Raw genomic sequence first — 15,971 nt, 5'->3', positions numbered from 1 at the left:
AAAAATCTACTGGTTATGATAAAGTATCAACAATGTTAACTGGAGACTATTATTCTGAATCAAATAGCATACTAAGTTATTTAGGGTTGTAGGGGAAGGAAGACAAAGGAAAGAAAAAGACTGCCAAGGCTTAGGGAATGGGGAGAATTATGGAAAAGTTGCCCAGAACTCCATGTCAGGGGAGACTTAATGGTTGGGGTGAGAAGGAAAGACTGATCTTTCCTTCTCATCCCATCTTGTAAGTATCACCTGATACAGGGTTCTGGCTGACTTTTGCATTCTTCCTTTCCCTTCAACCATTCTGTCAAAAGAAGGAACCATTGGCTCTGAAAGCTTCCACATTTCCTTGACTTTTATGTGTTTACTTCTGCCACCAATTGGTGAGTATACTTTTTTTATTTATCTGATTATATCATAAAACAGATTATTTTTGTTGGTATACCAAGTTATTTGTGTAACCAGTTAGTTACCACTGGAACAACTCCCATTACAAACAAGAGTTTCTACCTGTAATATGTGACTTATTGTGTTAAACTTTTAACATATGAGTGGATTATGACAACATCTAAAATTTTTAAATTCTCTCAATAAGTAAGCAAAACATTTATTTATCTATTGCTTATTTAGCCTGATCAGATTAGGGTCTTAAGACATTCTCTTATGTCTGACCAGGATCAACATGACAAAGATATTACAAAACCATTTACAGTAATAATAACTGAAATTAATATTACTCAACTAGAAAATTATTGAATCATGGAGTGAGGGTGCTTCAGTCAGCTCACTGTCAGTCAGCATGTAATTGGGTTTGATAGCACATGCACACCTGACCTGAAAGCATTGGTGGTACAATGTGTTTCCCTTATTCACCATTGTATTTGTTTACCGTGACATCAGCACATGTTTCTGATACCAGCAAAGTGCAATAGTATTGTAGATGAGTAGTAATAATAATAATAATAATAATAATGGTAAAGAGCATTAGGTTCATTTAGTACATTTGTTCATTGCACAAAAGCATGTAATCAGAATAATTGCTGGAGCTCATCCAAGATCATCCTGCAGACACTTATTTAAAGAGCTAGAGATATTCACTGTAGCCTCACAATATATATATTCACCTATGAAATTTGTTATTAAGAATCCGAACAAATTCAAAAGTAATAGCAGTGTACATGGCTACAACACTAGGAGAAAGCATGATCTTCACTACTCAAGGTTAAATCTAACTTTGGATCAGAAGAGTGTAAATTATGCTGCCACAGAAGTCTTTGGTCACTTGCCTAATAGCATCAAAAGTCTAACAGATAGCCATATAGCATTTAAAAGGAAATTAAAAGAATTTCTTAATGGCAACTCCTTCTACTTATTAGATGAATTTTTGGATATAGTAAGTGGGTAATTTCCCCAACTCCCACAAAAAAGGGTCATTTAATATTTTGTGTAATGTAATATCTTGTATAGACACCTTTTATTAACCTGACACATTCCACATCATTACGAAGTGTCATATTCATGATCTATGGAACAAGTACTAATCTAATCTGAACCCATTTTAGTATTATCTGAATCAAAAGGGATAGAGAAAGAGAAGATTGAAATGACAGTGGCAGAGGCTATTATGAAAGAACTTCACCAGCATGGGGGAGGGTGGATTGATGAAAGTAAAATGCAGGCTAGCATATAGGAGAGACGGCTATTGTGAAAGAAGGGGGTCATTACCCGTATTTTGAAGTTTGGAAGGAATTTAATTTCTTTGATAACTTGAGGAAGATTGTTCCAAAGTCAGATTTCCGATGCATAAAATGATTTAGAGAACATTGCAATGTTATGTGGTGTTACAGAGAGGATTCTAGTTTGTTGAGAACAAATTTTTCTGCTGTGCTGTTCAGATAGTAGTGCAAGAGTTGAAGATAAATAAGAAGGAGTGCAAGGATTGAGAATAAGATAGAGCAAACATAGAGCATATAGTCTCTGTACTTATCTGCACATAGCCATGAGATAATTTTTTTCGGCAGACATGATGTGATTGAAATAGTGTACATCACAAATGTATTGTACACAAGAATTCATCGACAGTCTAGCCTGCATGTCATTCTTTGAATAGCATCACCAAATTCAAGTGTGAGGAGTGTTAGTGACTCTATGAGCTTCTTTCTATGCTCAAAAGAAAATACATTTTTTTATATATCAGTATTGAATGAAGTGACACTGAGAAATTCTTACAGGCAGCGGTTGTGTGTCCAGTCAAGTCTATGTGATGGTCCAGATATATCCCCAAGTTTTATACAGAAGAAGAAAAGGTTATTTCTGTGCTGTTTAGGATTAAGAGTGAAAGACAGTATCTGAACTGCATGGTAATAAGTCTTTTGTGAGTGACTAAGACTGTTTGTGTTTTAGATGGGTAAAGTTACAAACCTAAGTTCTTCTGATAAGGCAACTGAATCAGTATTTACATGCTGGATGCCTTTGCACAGGTGTGTGGGACTTGCAATTACATGTAACTGCATTCATTAGCATATAGGTGATATTTTCAGTGGAAGAGAATAGTTGACACATCATTAACAAATAATGAGAAAAGTACTGGACCCAATACTGATCATTGTGGAACCCGTGATACTACATCCCTCCACTGTAACCTTTTAGTTCCAATCGTTATACACTGTTGGCAGGATGTGGAACCATTGTACAGCACCTGAAGAAAAATTTTGCCTTGTGACTTTAGCAAGTAGAATGTTGAAGTTGACAGTGTTGAATGCTTTTCTGAAATCCAAAAAGCACATAATAGTAACCTGTTGCTTGTTGATAGCTTGTTTCAGTTCATCAGCTTCTTATAAGAGCAGTCACCATGCTGCAATTTTGCCAGAAATCAGTTGGGTATTCAACTAAAAGGTTATTTGATGTTAAATAATTAGTAAGCTGTTCATGGCCTATGTATTCTAAAGCTGGTAGAATGCAAAGGGACCTGTAGATGGAACATTGTTTGGCAGAGTCCTTCTTGTGTAAGGGTTTTATAACTTCCTGTTTCCAGATTGTAGGGAAGATGCTGGGGGTCAGAGAATGGTTAAAAATATCTGTTATTTTGTGTAGTAGTGGATTGATGAGAAAAATGATCATTTCCACTGTTATATTATTGTATCATGCAGCTGTTGAAGAAATTACTTTCTGGCTGTTAGGGCTTACTGGATCCAGAAAATATGTTTTGTTTGTAGCAACCACCAATACTTTAATGGAGTCTATGGTTTGCATCCCTGTGAATTGGTGAAGTCAAGATGTCAGCATGGCAAAAAATTTGTTCAATGTTTTAAAATACATAGTTCTCAATAGCAACTAAAGTTTTAGATGCAGATTTAGATTTGTCTGTACCTAAACCTCACAGATTTTTCCACAGGATGGCAAATCTGTGATAGTCCTCAGCTAGTGAGTGGGCATACCTGAGTTTTGCATTTCTCACAGATTGAATAACTCCATTGCGTAGTTGCTTGTTAATGAAATGGTTATCAGAGGTCCAGTGCCACTATATGTCTTGTGTTCTGCATCTCTGACACTCAGAAGGTGTTTTAGGTGGCCTGTAAGTCATGGCACAAGTTTACTCCTCACTTTTACTATTTTTAGAGGAGTTTCTTGGTGAAATTAGATAGTTAATTATTTATATCAAAATTATTTCCTGTTGTGTGCTAATAAATACCACAGGTGTCAGCTGTAAACTCAGACATATTCATGCACTTAAAATCTTTAAAAGTTGCCACTTGCAGTTTGTTCTTTGGGCATTGCAATGAGTAGTTCATGAAAATTACATCATGAGCAGACAAGTCTGGAGCAGAGAACTGATCTGTGTGAATGAATTACTATATTTGGAGATTTGGTTGTGTACGAGTGTCTGCCATATGATGAGTAGGACCAGGTGGAATCAGTATATCTTCAGCAACAATTATTGTTCATACAAAGGTTTAAGACTTGAGAGTACAGATTTAAAGCTAGAGAGCTGTACAACATTTGGTGGATTGTGTATTACACAAATGAGACACTTTCTGTGGTGAGGTTTAATTTCTGTGAACATGAATTCAGGCCATTTGTGTTTGTTTTTAGATGTGAGCATGACTTTGGGGTACAAATTTGCATGTATATATATGATTCCCTCATCTGTCATGTCTCAGAAAAACATAGTCATTAAGATTGATCGAAATGAAAGGGATACTCAGCTTCAGCCATGTCTCTGACAGGAGTATGACATGAAAATTGAGGCCCTGAAATGTGTGCCAAAACTCAGTCTGGTATGTTGGCAAATACTGCACATTTGTATGGACAAGCTGTAGTGTAGAGCTATCATGATTCCTTTCCATTATTAGTCAGCAGACTCGAGGATATGCTGTACCAGTGACAGATGGCACAGTACCATGCGGAATGCAGTGTGGAGGGAGAAGGGGGCACATGAACTTCAAAGCAGGCAGGCAGCAACCAGAGAACAGAAGCCAGGGGAAGGTACAAGACCAAGTGTTCTTGTCCACCAGTGTGCTTGTCCACCAGTGCTTTAAAGTTGAAGGGGCTTGAGTTTTCCAGAGATCAATAAAATATGGTGCCAAGGAGAATAGGATATAAAAATATGAGAAAATGGCAATAAAATGGTGATTATACTGAAAATAAAAATGTAAGGGAAAACAGTAAGAACAACAGACTATACTGAAACAGGAATAAAATAATGGTGTAAAAGGAAATAGAGAAACAGTATATCTAAAATTATGCTACTAATTGATAAAATAATAAGCTGACAGTAAATTAATATCTGTATGAAAACTCTGTGAGAATAGTGAAGTAATACTGAAATAACAACTATATTTGTATTGGAAGTATGAAAACTGAATGTAAAATTCATAACTAGTGCCAAAAGTAAACATAAACAAGCAAATGTTAACAGGAAATGGTTCCAACACAAGTACTACAAAAGAAAATGTTTCTTTACAAATCAAAGACACAAATATAAATACACAAAATAGAAGGAACAAGAGTTGACATGTTCTTAGCTCCTAAAGCACAAGCTTTTGAGTTCATTTGCATTGCAGACTGATCTTTTCCCATTTTCAGTATTCACCACTAGCCTACTGTCATTTGACAATGTTTTGTAGCCCAAACCTTGAGATCATGATGCTCAAAATCTTTCATTCTTTCAGGGATGAGATCCTGACTTCATGAGTTTCTTTTTCATACTGAAGATCTTTTCCTCAACAACACAAACTTCATTATTATGGGTCGACGTTTTGTAGATCCTGGTGTCTTGCATCCCACTCTATGACTTCTATCAATGTCACCTAGAGTCCTAGCTTCTCTCATGCAAGATTAATCACTTACTTGTCTGTATTCTCTCTGTTGTTCTCTGGAATCCCAAACAGTCTGGGGTTATTGTGTAACTAAAATTCAGCTCATGAGATTTCTTCATCAGGTTCTGTTGGAAGAACCATGTCTTATTCTCAGTTTCCTTTAAAGATTTGTTCACAGCATGAACCTTGCTCAGATTTGTCTCCAGAGGTTTTCTGTATTTTCTGCAGTGACAGCATCAGTAATGGTCTAGACAACAAGCTAGAATGTGTCCTGTGACTGCAGTGTAACACTCACCTCAGCCTTGATGGGTGCAGCAATGTCAGATATGGGCCTCTAAGCCATTAGATATGCAGTCTCCAACTGGTTCTGGGTTTGGGGATAGTCACATAGTAATAAAGGTGATGTAATAGGCTATTCTGAAAAAGCTAGCACATACATAAAACATGTCTTGACACTGCAAACATTCTAACATCCAAAGACAAAGATCTCTTTTATGCTGACAACCTTTTTTTGGTGTAATAAATTAATCTGTGTGGTTTCTGTTTTGTTTGCCCTTAGCAGTGACCCTGGAAAATGTGTAACTTTTCTTTTGCTGTATCACTTACAGTTTTCAATACATTTTACTATTTTCTTCAAAATATGTAGCTCTAATTTTGTATGTTCAAAACATTTTTAAATGTACCATTTATTCCGGGAAATCCTTGCTTAGAGTTTAAACTATTAGCACACAGCTTACTATAGCAAATCTGTCCACATCATCTAATTATGTAGTTTTTTAAATTCAGTTCTTCGATTACAGTTATGTCTAATAGTGTAACCGCATGCACCATAACACGTATTTGCTTCACTCTAAAGCAGGCAATACAATGGAGTATGATTAAGTTGAACAGAAGGTTTATGGCACAGTACTCTAAATCCTAGAGCAACTGAATTACATTCTATGCCAGGGTTTTTATTACCTCTCATCATGCCCTCAAATGAGAAATGTCCTGCCCACTATCCTTTCCACCCCTCCTGCCGTGGTATTCCACTGTCCACTGAACCTACACAATATACTTGTCCACCCTTACACAACCCCTGCTCACAGTCCCTTACCTCATGGCTCATACCCCTGTAATAGATCTAGATGCAAGGCCTGTACCATACATCATCCCACCACCACCTACTCCAGTCCGGTCACTAACACCACCTATCCCATGAAGGCAGGGCTCCCTGTGAAACCAGTCATGTGATTTACAAGCTAAGCTGCAACCACTGTGCTGCAGTCTACGTAGGCATAACAACCAACAAGCTGTCTGTCTGCATTAATGGCCACTGACAAACTGTGGCCAAAAAACAAGTGGACCACCCCATTGCTGAACACGCTGCCAAACATGATATCCCTCATCTCAATGACTGCTTCACAGCCTGTGCCATATGGATCCTTCCCACCAACACCAGCTTTTCTGAATTGCGCAGGTGGGAACTTTCCCTGCAATATATTCTACATTCCCGCGACCCTCCTGGCCTCAGCCTTCATTAGTCACTGTCCTCACCCATCTAGCCCCCTCCCTGTTCCCATTCCAGCACTACACAGCTGTCATTTCACCGCTACACCCAGTCTTTTTATTTCTCTCCTTTCTGCTACTTACCCCCTCCCCCCTCTGTACCTTCTCTCCTGCCCTCCATCTAAACTGCAACACTTCACTGTCCGCCACTACCACCATACTATCCCTCCCCCTCCCCATCCCAGCCTCCTCCTTACCCCCACCCAGTTGCCACTCCTATCAAGCACAGGTGCTGCTGCTCACAGTGTGGTTTCAGTTCTCTGAGACTGCAGACCTGTGTGCAAGTTGCATTTGTGTGTGTGTGTGTGTGTGTGTGTGTGTGTGTGTGTGTGTGTGTGTGTGTGTGTGTGTGTACTGCTGACAAAGGCCTTAATGACTGAAAGCTATAATTGTGTGAATCTTTTTGTTGTGCCTATCACGACTCAGCATCTCTGCTATATGGCGAGTAGCAACTTTCCTTCTCTGGTATTGTTACATAATAAATAAATTCAGTCAATGACATCACATAATGAAAACCTTAAAAATTAATATCAACTGATTTTTATCAATACATTCAGTTGTAGCATAAAAAGGAATAATAATAACCACTTTAATAGCATGTTCCTGAAGCTAGTTATGTGAGCTGACCAACCAAAAAATTGAAGTTTATTAAATATTCTTAAGCTGTTGATTAGATGGGAATTCCCTGTTCTTGGCAGCCTGTGCCTAGGCATATCTAATTTTATTATGCATCTAGCATTACGGTAGTGAATGTTTTCCCTCATTTTGAAATCTGCTATATTGTTTCTCACATACAGTGCTGAGACATATGAGCTATGTATACGGAAATTAATGACTGTTAACATGTCGAGCTGTATGACTAGTGGCTGGCAGTCCTCTAATTTCCCAGCATTGCTCATTGCTCACACCACCTTCTTTTGAAGCTTTACAATTTCACTGATGTGAGGAGAATGTCCCCATATCGGAAGTCCATACACTATATGTGACTGAAAAAGTCCAAAATAAATAACTTTTAAATATTCTTTCGTTACTACACCCTCACATTAAATAAGGAACTAGAGATAATTTTGTACAGGTATGCTTGATGTGTTTTTCCCAAGTTAACTTAGAGTATACATGAATTCCTAGAATTTTGATTGCTTCCATGCCTCCCTCTTTTGACAATCACAGTATAATCTGCTTTTTTTTTTTTAATCACGATTGCAAAGCAATATATAGGATGAGAACCAATTTAATGCTGACTCCATGACATCTTGCATTATACCTTGCAGAAATAATGTGTTCTCATGCTGAGCTAGCAAAATTGTGTCATTGGCATAACAAATAACAGAGGTGGGAACACAATGTGATAAATCATTGACTGCAATTATAAAAAAATAAGAGCCCAAGGACAGGACCTTGTGGAAACCCTGTTTCAACATCTTGCAGCCGTGAGCATCTGTATCTAGTAGGTACAAACTGTTTCCTATTGCTTAGGTGTGATACAATTGCTGCAATGCAGACTCTTGTACATAATAGAATTTGAGTTTGACAAGTAACATATCATGAGAAGTACACTGATCAGCCAGAATATTATGACCACTAAATCAGTCCAGGCGATAGCAGCATCACGTGGCAAAGAATGACTACTAGTCAGACACACACATAGTGCATATAATATTAGTGAGCTTGCTGTCTGTGTAAAGAATGGGGAAGATGCACAATCTATCTGAGTCTGACTGAGGGGAGATTGTGATGCCCCGGAGGCTTGGCATGAGCATTTTGGAAACTGTATGACATGTCAAGTGTTCAAAGAGTGCTGTAGTGAGTGTCTTCAACACATGTTGAAACCAGTGTGAAACCCAATCCAGATGTTGTGGGACTGGGCAGCTGCCCCTCATTACAGATTTCCGACATTCTAAGTCAGGCAGACTGGTAAAATAGGACAGGCAGTGAACAGCGGAGGAACTAACATTAGACTTTAATGCTGGGCAAAGTACAAGTGTGTCTAAAGACACAGTACACCAAACTCTCCTAACAATGGGCCTCCACAGCCGATGACCCATGCGTGGGCCAGTGTTAACATGACAACATTGGCAACTATGACTGAAATTGGCACGTGACCATTGGCGCAGTCACAGGCATGGTCTGCTGAATCCTGAAACCTTCTTCATCATGCCAATGGGAGGGTGTAAATCCATTGTGTTCCAGGGGAACTGCACCTTGACATCTGTACTGCACAGTGGAGACAAGCTGGCAGTGGCTTCATTATGCTCAGGGAAATATTCACATGGGCATCTAAGGAGCTTGTGCAAGACACCAAGTGCATCCCTTCATGATGATCATGTTTACTGATGGCAGTGGCATTTCATAAGAAGATAGTGTGCCGTATCACAAGGCCAGGAGTGTGATGGAGTAGTTTGAGGAACACAGTGCCAAGTTCCAATTGATGTGCTGACCCCCAGCTCGCCAGATTTGAAACTGATTGAGCACATCTGGGATGTGATTGAATGAGGTTTCAGAGCTCATCATCCCCTGCCAGGAATTTCTGAGAATTAGTTGAGTTATGTAAGCAGATGTACTTCCAACTCCATCCAGTGACGTACCGAGGCCTCACTGCTTCCATGCCATGATGCATCACTCCTGTTATCCATGCCAAAGATGGACATACTGGCTATTAGCTAGGTGGTCATAATGTTCTGGCTGATCAGTGTACAGTTAAATCCTTACTTAAGATACACAAAAGAAGTGAAGCTTTAATTTTTTCTCAAAGGCTGTTATTACTTCATTCACAACTGATAGAACAGCAGTGTTAGTATTTCTTCTCGGAAGACAAATTGACTGTTTGAAAGTAGATTATGCAACACAAAATAGTTGTTTAGTTGGTTATAAATAAGAGACTCAAATATTTTGGAGAAAATAAGAACTACTGAAACTGGCGAGTAATTTTTGAGATCATGTTTGTCGCCTTTCTTGTACACTGGAATAATTTTCAATATTTTTAGTACTGTAGGAAATACTCCAACTTCTTGACACCTATTCAAAAGAAAGGTCAATGGTTGACTAATTATATGCACTGTTTTTCTGATTATATAAATGGACAACCAAGAGAAGTTCGTGCTCTTGGAGTCTGAGAACTTAGCCACTACTTTCTTAATACCAGTGAGTGTGATTGTCCTTCACAAGTTTTCAGCCATTACCTAACAGGCAGAAAGTCTCTGGCATCTGACAATACTAACCGCTAGGGTATGCAAGGTAATTTAAAGACTGTGCATTCACCTTGAGAATAAAAAGCTAAATGTAATACTAATAGTGATAAGTAATACAATTCTAGTGACATTACTGAAATAAAGTTAGTGACACAAGTTACGGCTCCTGTTAAGTTTTAGCATAGTACATCAAAATTACAATAGGAAAGAGGAGTGTACTGTTCCATCAGGCATGCAAGTAAGTCATAGTTAACATGAGAGATGCCTTATAAAAGAAAAAAAAAACTCTTGGGTGAAAGACAAAATCTTGTATGCGATATTGAACTACCAAGAAAATTTAGTTATTACCTTTTTTGGCTGGACTGTGATTTTTCCCTTAGCAGCCTGTGCAAGATGGGGTGGGTCTGCCTTTGCAGAGCGAACTGCATGCTCCATTAACTGAAGTTCCTGTATTTCTTCAAGTTTTGCTTCTTCACCCAAGCTTATTATCAAATTATTTGCTATGAAGTTGCACCTTGCATCTATGTTACATAAATGCCCGTATGTTAGTGCACTATATTTTATAAATAATTTATAGAATTACAAGTAGAAACTGCAAAGATAAAATTCTTGACACTGCTGATAGACATGTATAAAAGCAGAAACAAATATCCTAGCTTTTAGAATGTTCATTCAACAGGGAGTAGGTTTCAGGAGATTAGGAAAGACGGTCAGATCACACAGGGCAACATGCTAAGAGGAACCCACGTTTTGTGAAGGTGAGAGGAGACAAAAATGAAGAGGAACCTCTCAGGAACAGTAGGAGATCAAAGACAGAGGTGACAGAAGGACAGAATGAGAGAAAAATGGAATTAGAAGAAGAGAAATGAGAAGTGAAATGGACAGGGCGATTATGAGCTAAGGGTAAATTGAAAATTAAATTGAGGGAAATCTGGAAACATAAATACAAAAAAATGAAAAGTAACAGTGTAAAAATAAATGCAGAAACATTACCTAAAAAGGAAAAAAATAAAGAGTTGTGAACCAACAGTGGATAATAATTAACTCATTTCCTGGCATCCAGAATTTTTGTGAAAGCTCTTGACTGTTTCAACAAAATCTGTATTAACAGACCTAGAGAAATGAGGTACTGATTCACACTGTCTTAGTGTTCTCATGAATACATACATCAGTACTGCTCACGATGAAGGAAATTTGGAATTGAAAGAAGAGTAAGATAAAAAGACTGCACTGGTACTGTTTGCTTCTAGTGGAAGCTACAAATTAATAATAGACTAATAGGACCTGTTGATTTTATACATCAGCCCAAATGGTTCCAGCTGATGAAATTAAAAAAAAAAAAAAATAAAAATAAAATAAAAAATAAACAGAAAAGTAAAAATGGTCTAGTGAGTTTTTGGTAAACTAATTCAGGTTTTCAAAACCAAGCTCCTAATATATGTGAAAAGGAAAGTTTCATCATCAGTACACCTTTTTTTAACTGATGCAGTGACCCATGGACTTTTTATGAAAAATCATCAATAATGAAGAGTTAAACCATCGAGAGAAAGAGAAGTGCATCTTGAAAATTCCTGGAAGAAAAAGTAAAACAGTTACATGGATCAGGGAACAAACACTAGTAGGATACATTATTATAACTGTAATGAAAACTGGCATGGGCAGGACATGTGGCCAGGTAAATGGATAGTAGATGAAACAAGGAACTTCTTTTCTAGCTCCCAAAAGAGATGAAAAGATTGAGGAGATGACCTTATACTAGGTGAGTAGACACAAGAAAATTTGCAGCAGCAATACAAGGGCACAGCTGACAGTCCTAAGATGAAGAAAACTAGTTGAGGTCTTTACCTAGCAGTGGATGTCAAATGGTTGATGACAATATTTATTTTTTCATATACAAGCCTGTCCCCGGTCCCCGGCCCCCTCCCCCTTCCCATGACCCAGACTGTAGTGAGGTGGGTTGGCTTGAGTGCCTTGATGACACAGATAGGTGTACCTTAGGTACAACCACAATGGAGGGGTATTTGTGGAGAGACCAGAAAAATATGTGGTTCCTGAAGAGGGGAAGCATCCTATTTAGTAGTTGCAAGAGCAACAGTCTAGATGACTGACTGATATTTGCAATGCAACATCAGACCACATGGCCTTGTTGTGCTTGTACTGTGAACAGCTGAAAGCAAGAGGAAACTACAGCTGTTACTTTTCCCAAGGGCATGGGGCTCTACTGCATTGTTAAATGATGGTGGCATCATCTTAAGTAAAACATTCTGGAGGTAAAATAGTCCCCCATTCAAATCCCAGCAGAGACTACTCAGGAGGATGTTGCCATCAGGAAAAGCAAAAATGATCTTCCTTATGTCAGAGTGTGGGATACTAAATGCCTTAATTGTGTTGGCAGGTTAGAAAATTTAAAAAGGGAAATGGACAGGATTTAGTTCAATATAGTGGGAATTACATAGTAAAGTTCGCTGGTGGGATGAATAGAACTTCTGGTAAGATGAATACAGGGTTACAAACACAGAATCAAATTGGAGTAATGTAGAAATAGATCTAATAATGAATAAGACAATGAGAATGCATGTAAGCTACTATGAACAGAAGAGTGAAAGCATTATCATAGCCAAGATAGACACAAAGCCAACACATACCACAGCAGTACGAGTCTATATACAAATTAGCTCCACAGATGATGAAGAGATTGAAAGAATGTACAATGAGATAAAAGACATAATTCAGATAATCAAAGGAGAGGAAAGTTTAATTGTGATGGGGTTTTGGAATTTGATAGTAAGAAAAGGAAGAGAAGGAAAACTAGTAGGTGAATGTGGACTGGGGGAAAGGAATGAAAGATAACCTGCCCAGTAGAATTTTGCACTGAGCGTAATTTAATCATAACTAAGGTTTGGTTAACGAATCATGAAAGAATGTTGTACATGTTGAAGGACCTAGAGCCACTAGAAGTCTTCAGAGTCATTAGATAATAATAACACAGAGATTCTGGAACCAGGTTTTAAATTGTAAGACATTTCCAGAGACAGATGTGGACTCTGACCACATGAGGGTGGTTAGAAAAGTTCTTGGAATCACCATGAGAGATCAGTGCTAGCACAATGAGTTGTTCACGTGATATTCATTGGACTGTTGCCTGTAAACACATGCCACATCAGTGCTATTGGAAGAGAGCTGTGGCAGTGACAAGGCTCTGTTGTTGTTCCCCTGTAGTGATTTGCGAAGATGGGAAAAATTGAGATTCGACCAGTGATTAAGTGCTTTGTAAAGAAAGGTATCAAAGCAAAGGACATTCATGCCATTTTCCAGAATACCCTTGGGGGCTCTGCTCCTTCATATTCAATGGTTGCCAAGTGAACAAATGAATTTAAATTTGGTTAGCTGAGCTTAGATTATGATCCACACAGTTGTCGGCCAAGATGTGTACTACTCCAGAAATCATTGCAAAAGTGCACAAAATGGTCATGGGGGATCACTGATTAAAAGTGCGTGAAATTGCCCATGCTTTCCAGATGTCATCTGAAAGGGTACATCACATTTTAACTGAAGAATTAGAAATGAAAAAATTATCTGCAAGATGGGTGCCACTATTCTTGGTGTTGGATCAAAAACATGTGCCATCTCCATGGCAAAATTACATGAACTAAGGTATGAAGTGTTGCCACACCCACCTTACTCACCTGATAATGGCTCCATCAGACTTCCACCTCTTCCTAAACCTGAAAATTTTTCTTGGTTTTCACTTCAAACACAGAATTGATAGCTGGAGTTGACAACTGTTTTGCAGGACTCGAGGAAACTCATTTTCGAGATGGGATCAAGGCACATCATTGGGTCAAGTCCATTAATCTACAAGAAGACTTCATTGAAAAATAAAAAAGTGTCAGTGATATAAGTACTTTTTTTCTTTTCAAACCACGCTCATAATTTATTGGGTATGAACCGAAGATTAAAAGTGAAGAAATTGCTAAAGGTTAGGAAATTAAGAAGATGAAACCTGGATAAACTGAAAGAACCAGAGGTTGTTGAGCATTTCAAAGGGAGCATCAGGCAATTATTGACTGAAACAAGGGAAAGGAATACAGTAGAAAACAAATGGGTAGTGTTGAGAAATAGCAGAGTGAAAGCATGTATAACTAGGGGAAAGATAGATACCAGATGCAGCTGTATGAATATCAAGAGCTCAGATGAAAAATGATGACTAATAAGAGAAGGGAAAGCTGAAAGGTGAAAGAAAATATAGAGGGGATATACAAGAGAAATGAACTTGAAGGCAATATTACAGAAAAGGGACGAGGTAGTAGATGAAGATGAAATGGAAGATAAATAGTGCATGAAGAATTTGACAGAGCACTGAAAGGTCTAAGTCTTATCAAGTCCCCTGTAGTAGACCACATTCCTTAAGAACTACAGATGTTCTTGGAAAAGCCAGCCATGACAAAATTATTCCAACTGGTGTGCAAGATGTATGAGTCAGGGGATATACTCTCAGACTTCTAGAAGAGTGTGATAATTCCAATTCTAAAGAAAGCAGGTGCTGACAGATGTGAATTTACTAAAATGTCAGTTTAATAAGTTGTGGTTAGAAAAAGAAGTATTTACAGGAGGATGTAAAATCTGATAGAAACTAACCTCAGGGAAGATCAGTTTGTGTTCTGGAGAAGTGTAGGCACACACAAGGCAATACTGACCCTACGATTTATCTTAGAAGATAGATTAAAATAATGGAAAACAATATTTAAAGCATTTGTAGACTCAGAGAAAGCTTTTGACAATGTTGACTGGGATACACTCTTTGAAATTATGAAGCCTGCAGGTATAAAATGTAGAGAGCAAAAGGTTATATAAACTTGTACAGATACAAGAGTTGAAGGGCATAAAGTCAATCAACGGTTGAGAAGGAAATGAGACAGGGTTGTAGCCCATTCTCAATGTTATATAATCTATACAATGAGCAAGCAGTAATGGAAATCAAAGATAAAATTGGAGGGAGAATTAAAAGTTCAGGGAGAAGAAATAAAAACTTTCAGATTTTCTGATGGCATTGCAATTCAGTCAGAGACAAACAGGACCTGGAAGAGCAGTTGAGGAGAATGGACAGTGTGTCGAAAGGAGGATAGAACATGAGCATCAACCAAAAGTAAATAAGGGTAATGGAATGTTGTTGAATCAAAATGGGGAGATGCTGTGGAATTAGATTAGATAACAGGACACAAAAAGTAGTAGATAAGTTTTGCTGTTTGAGTATTAAAATACCTGATGTGGTCAAAGTAGAGAGGATATAAAATGTAAGCTGGCAATGGCAAGAAAAGTCTTCCTGAAGAAGAAATTTAAGGTTAGCAAGTCTCCTCTGAAAGTATTTGTCTGAGTGTATCCTTGTATGAATGTGAATTGTGGATGATAAGCTGTTCAGACTAGAAGAGAATAGAAGCTTTTGAACTGTGGAGTTACAAAACAGTGCTGAAGATTAGATGAATAGATCACATAACCACTGAGTAGAATATGGGAGAAAAGAAGTTTGTGAAATAACTTGACTGAAAGAAGGCATCAACTGATAGGACATATTCTCATACATCAAGGGATCATAAATTCGGTACTAGAGAGAAGTGTGTGGGGATAAACACTGTAGAGGGAGACCAAAACTTGACTATAGAAAACTGATTTAGAAAGATATCTGTTTCAGTAGTTATTTGAAGATGAAGAGACTTTCACATGGTAGGATGGTGTGGAGAGCTACATGAAACCAATTTTCAGACTTAGGATTACAGCAATAGCTAGTTTTCAAGCTGCATAAGGCAATATCCACACTTCTCTAGATATAATATTTTATGCTTCTTTAAATACAATTTTTACACTCAAGTATAACTACATACTAACACAGGGTGAGACGTTTTTCCAGTTAATGTGTCATACA

The 15,971-nt window shown here is 37.9% G+C and overlaps 1 protein-coding gene across 1 annotated transcript in view; it reads right to left on the bottom strand.

The window, feature by feature from the left end:
- Window positions 1-15,971, bottom strand: part of LOC126091843 (uncharacterized) — a 443,987-nt gene that overhangs the window by 304,352 nt on the left and 123,664 nt on the right. The window contains exon 10 of the mRNA XM_049907099.1: window positions 10,400-10,572. Coding sequence (XP_049763056.1) covers window positions 10,400-10,572 — 173 coding nt within the window. The remainder of the gene's footprint in view (window positions 1-10,399; window positions 10,573-15,971) is intronic.

Source organism: Schistocerca cancellata, chromosome 7, assembly GCF_023864275.1.
Source record: "Schistocerca cancellata isolate TAMUIC-IGC-003103 chromosome 7, iqSchCanc2.1, whole genome shotgun sequence".
Taxonomy (NCBI): Eukaryota; Metazoa; Arthropoda; class Insecta; order Orthoptera; family Acrididae; genus Schistocerca; species Schistocerca cancellata.
This window is presented reverse-complemented; position numbering and strand designations above follow the sequence as displayed.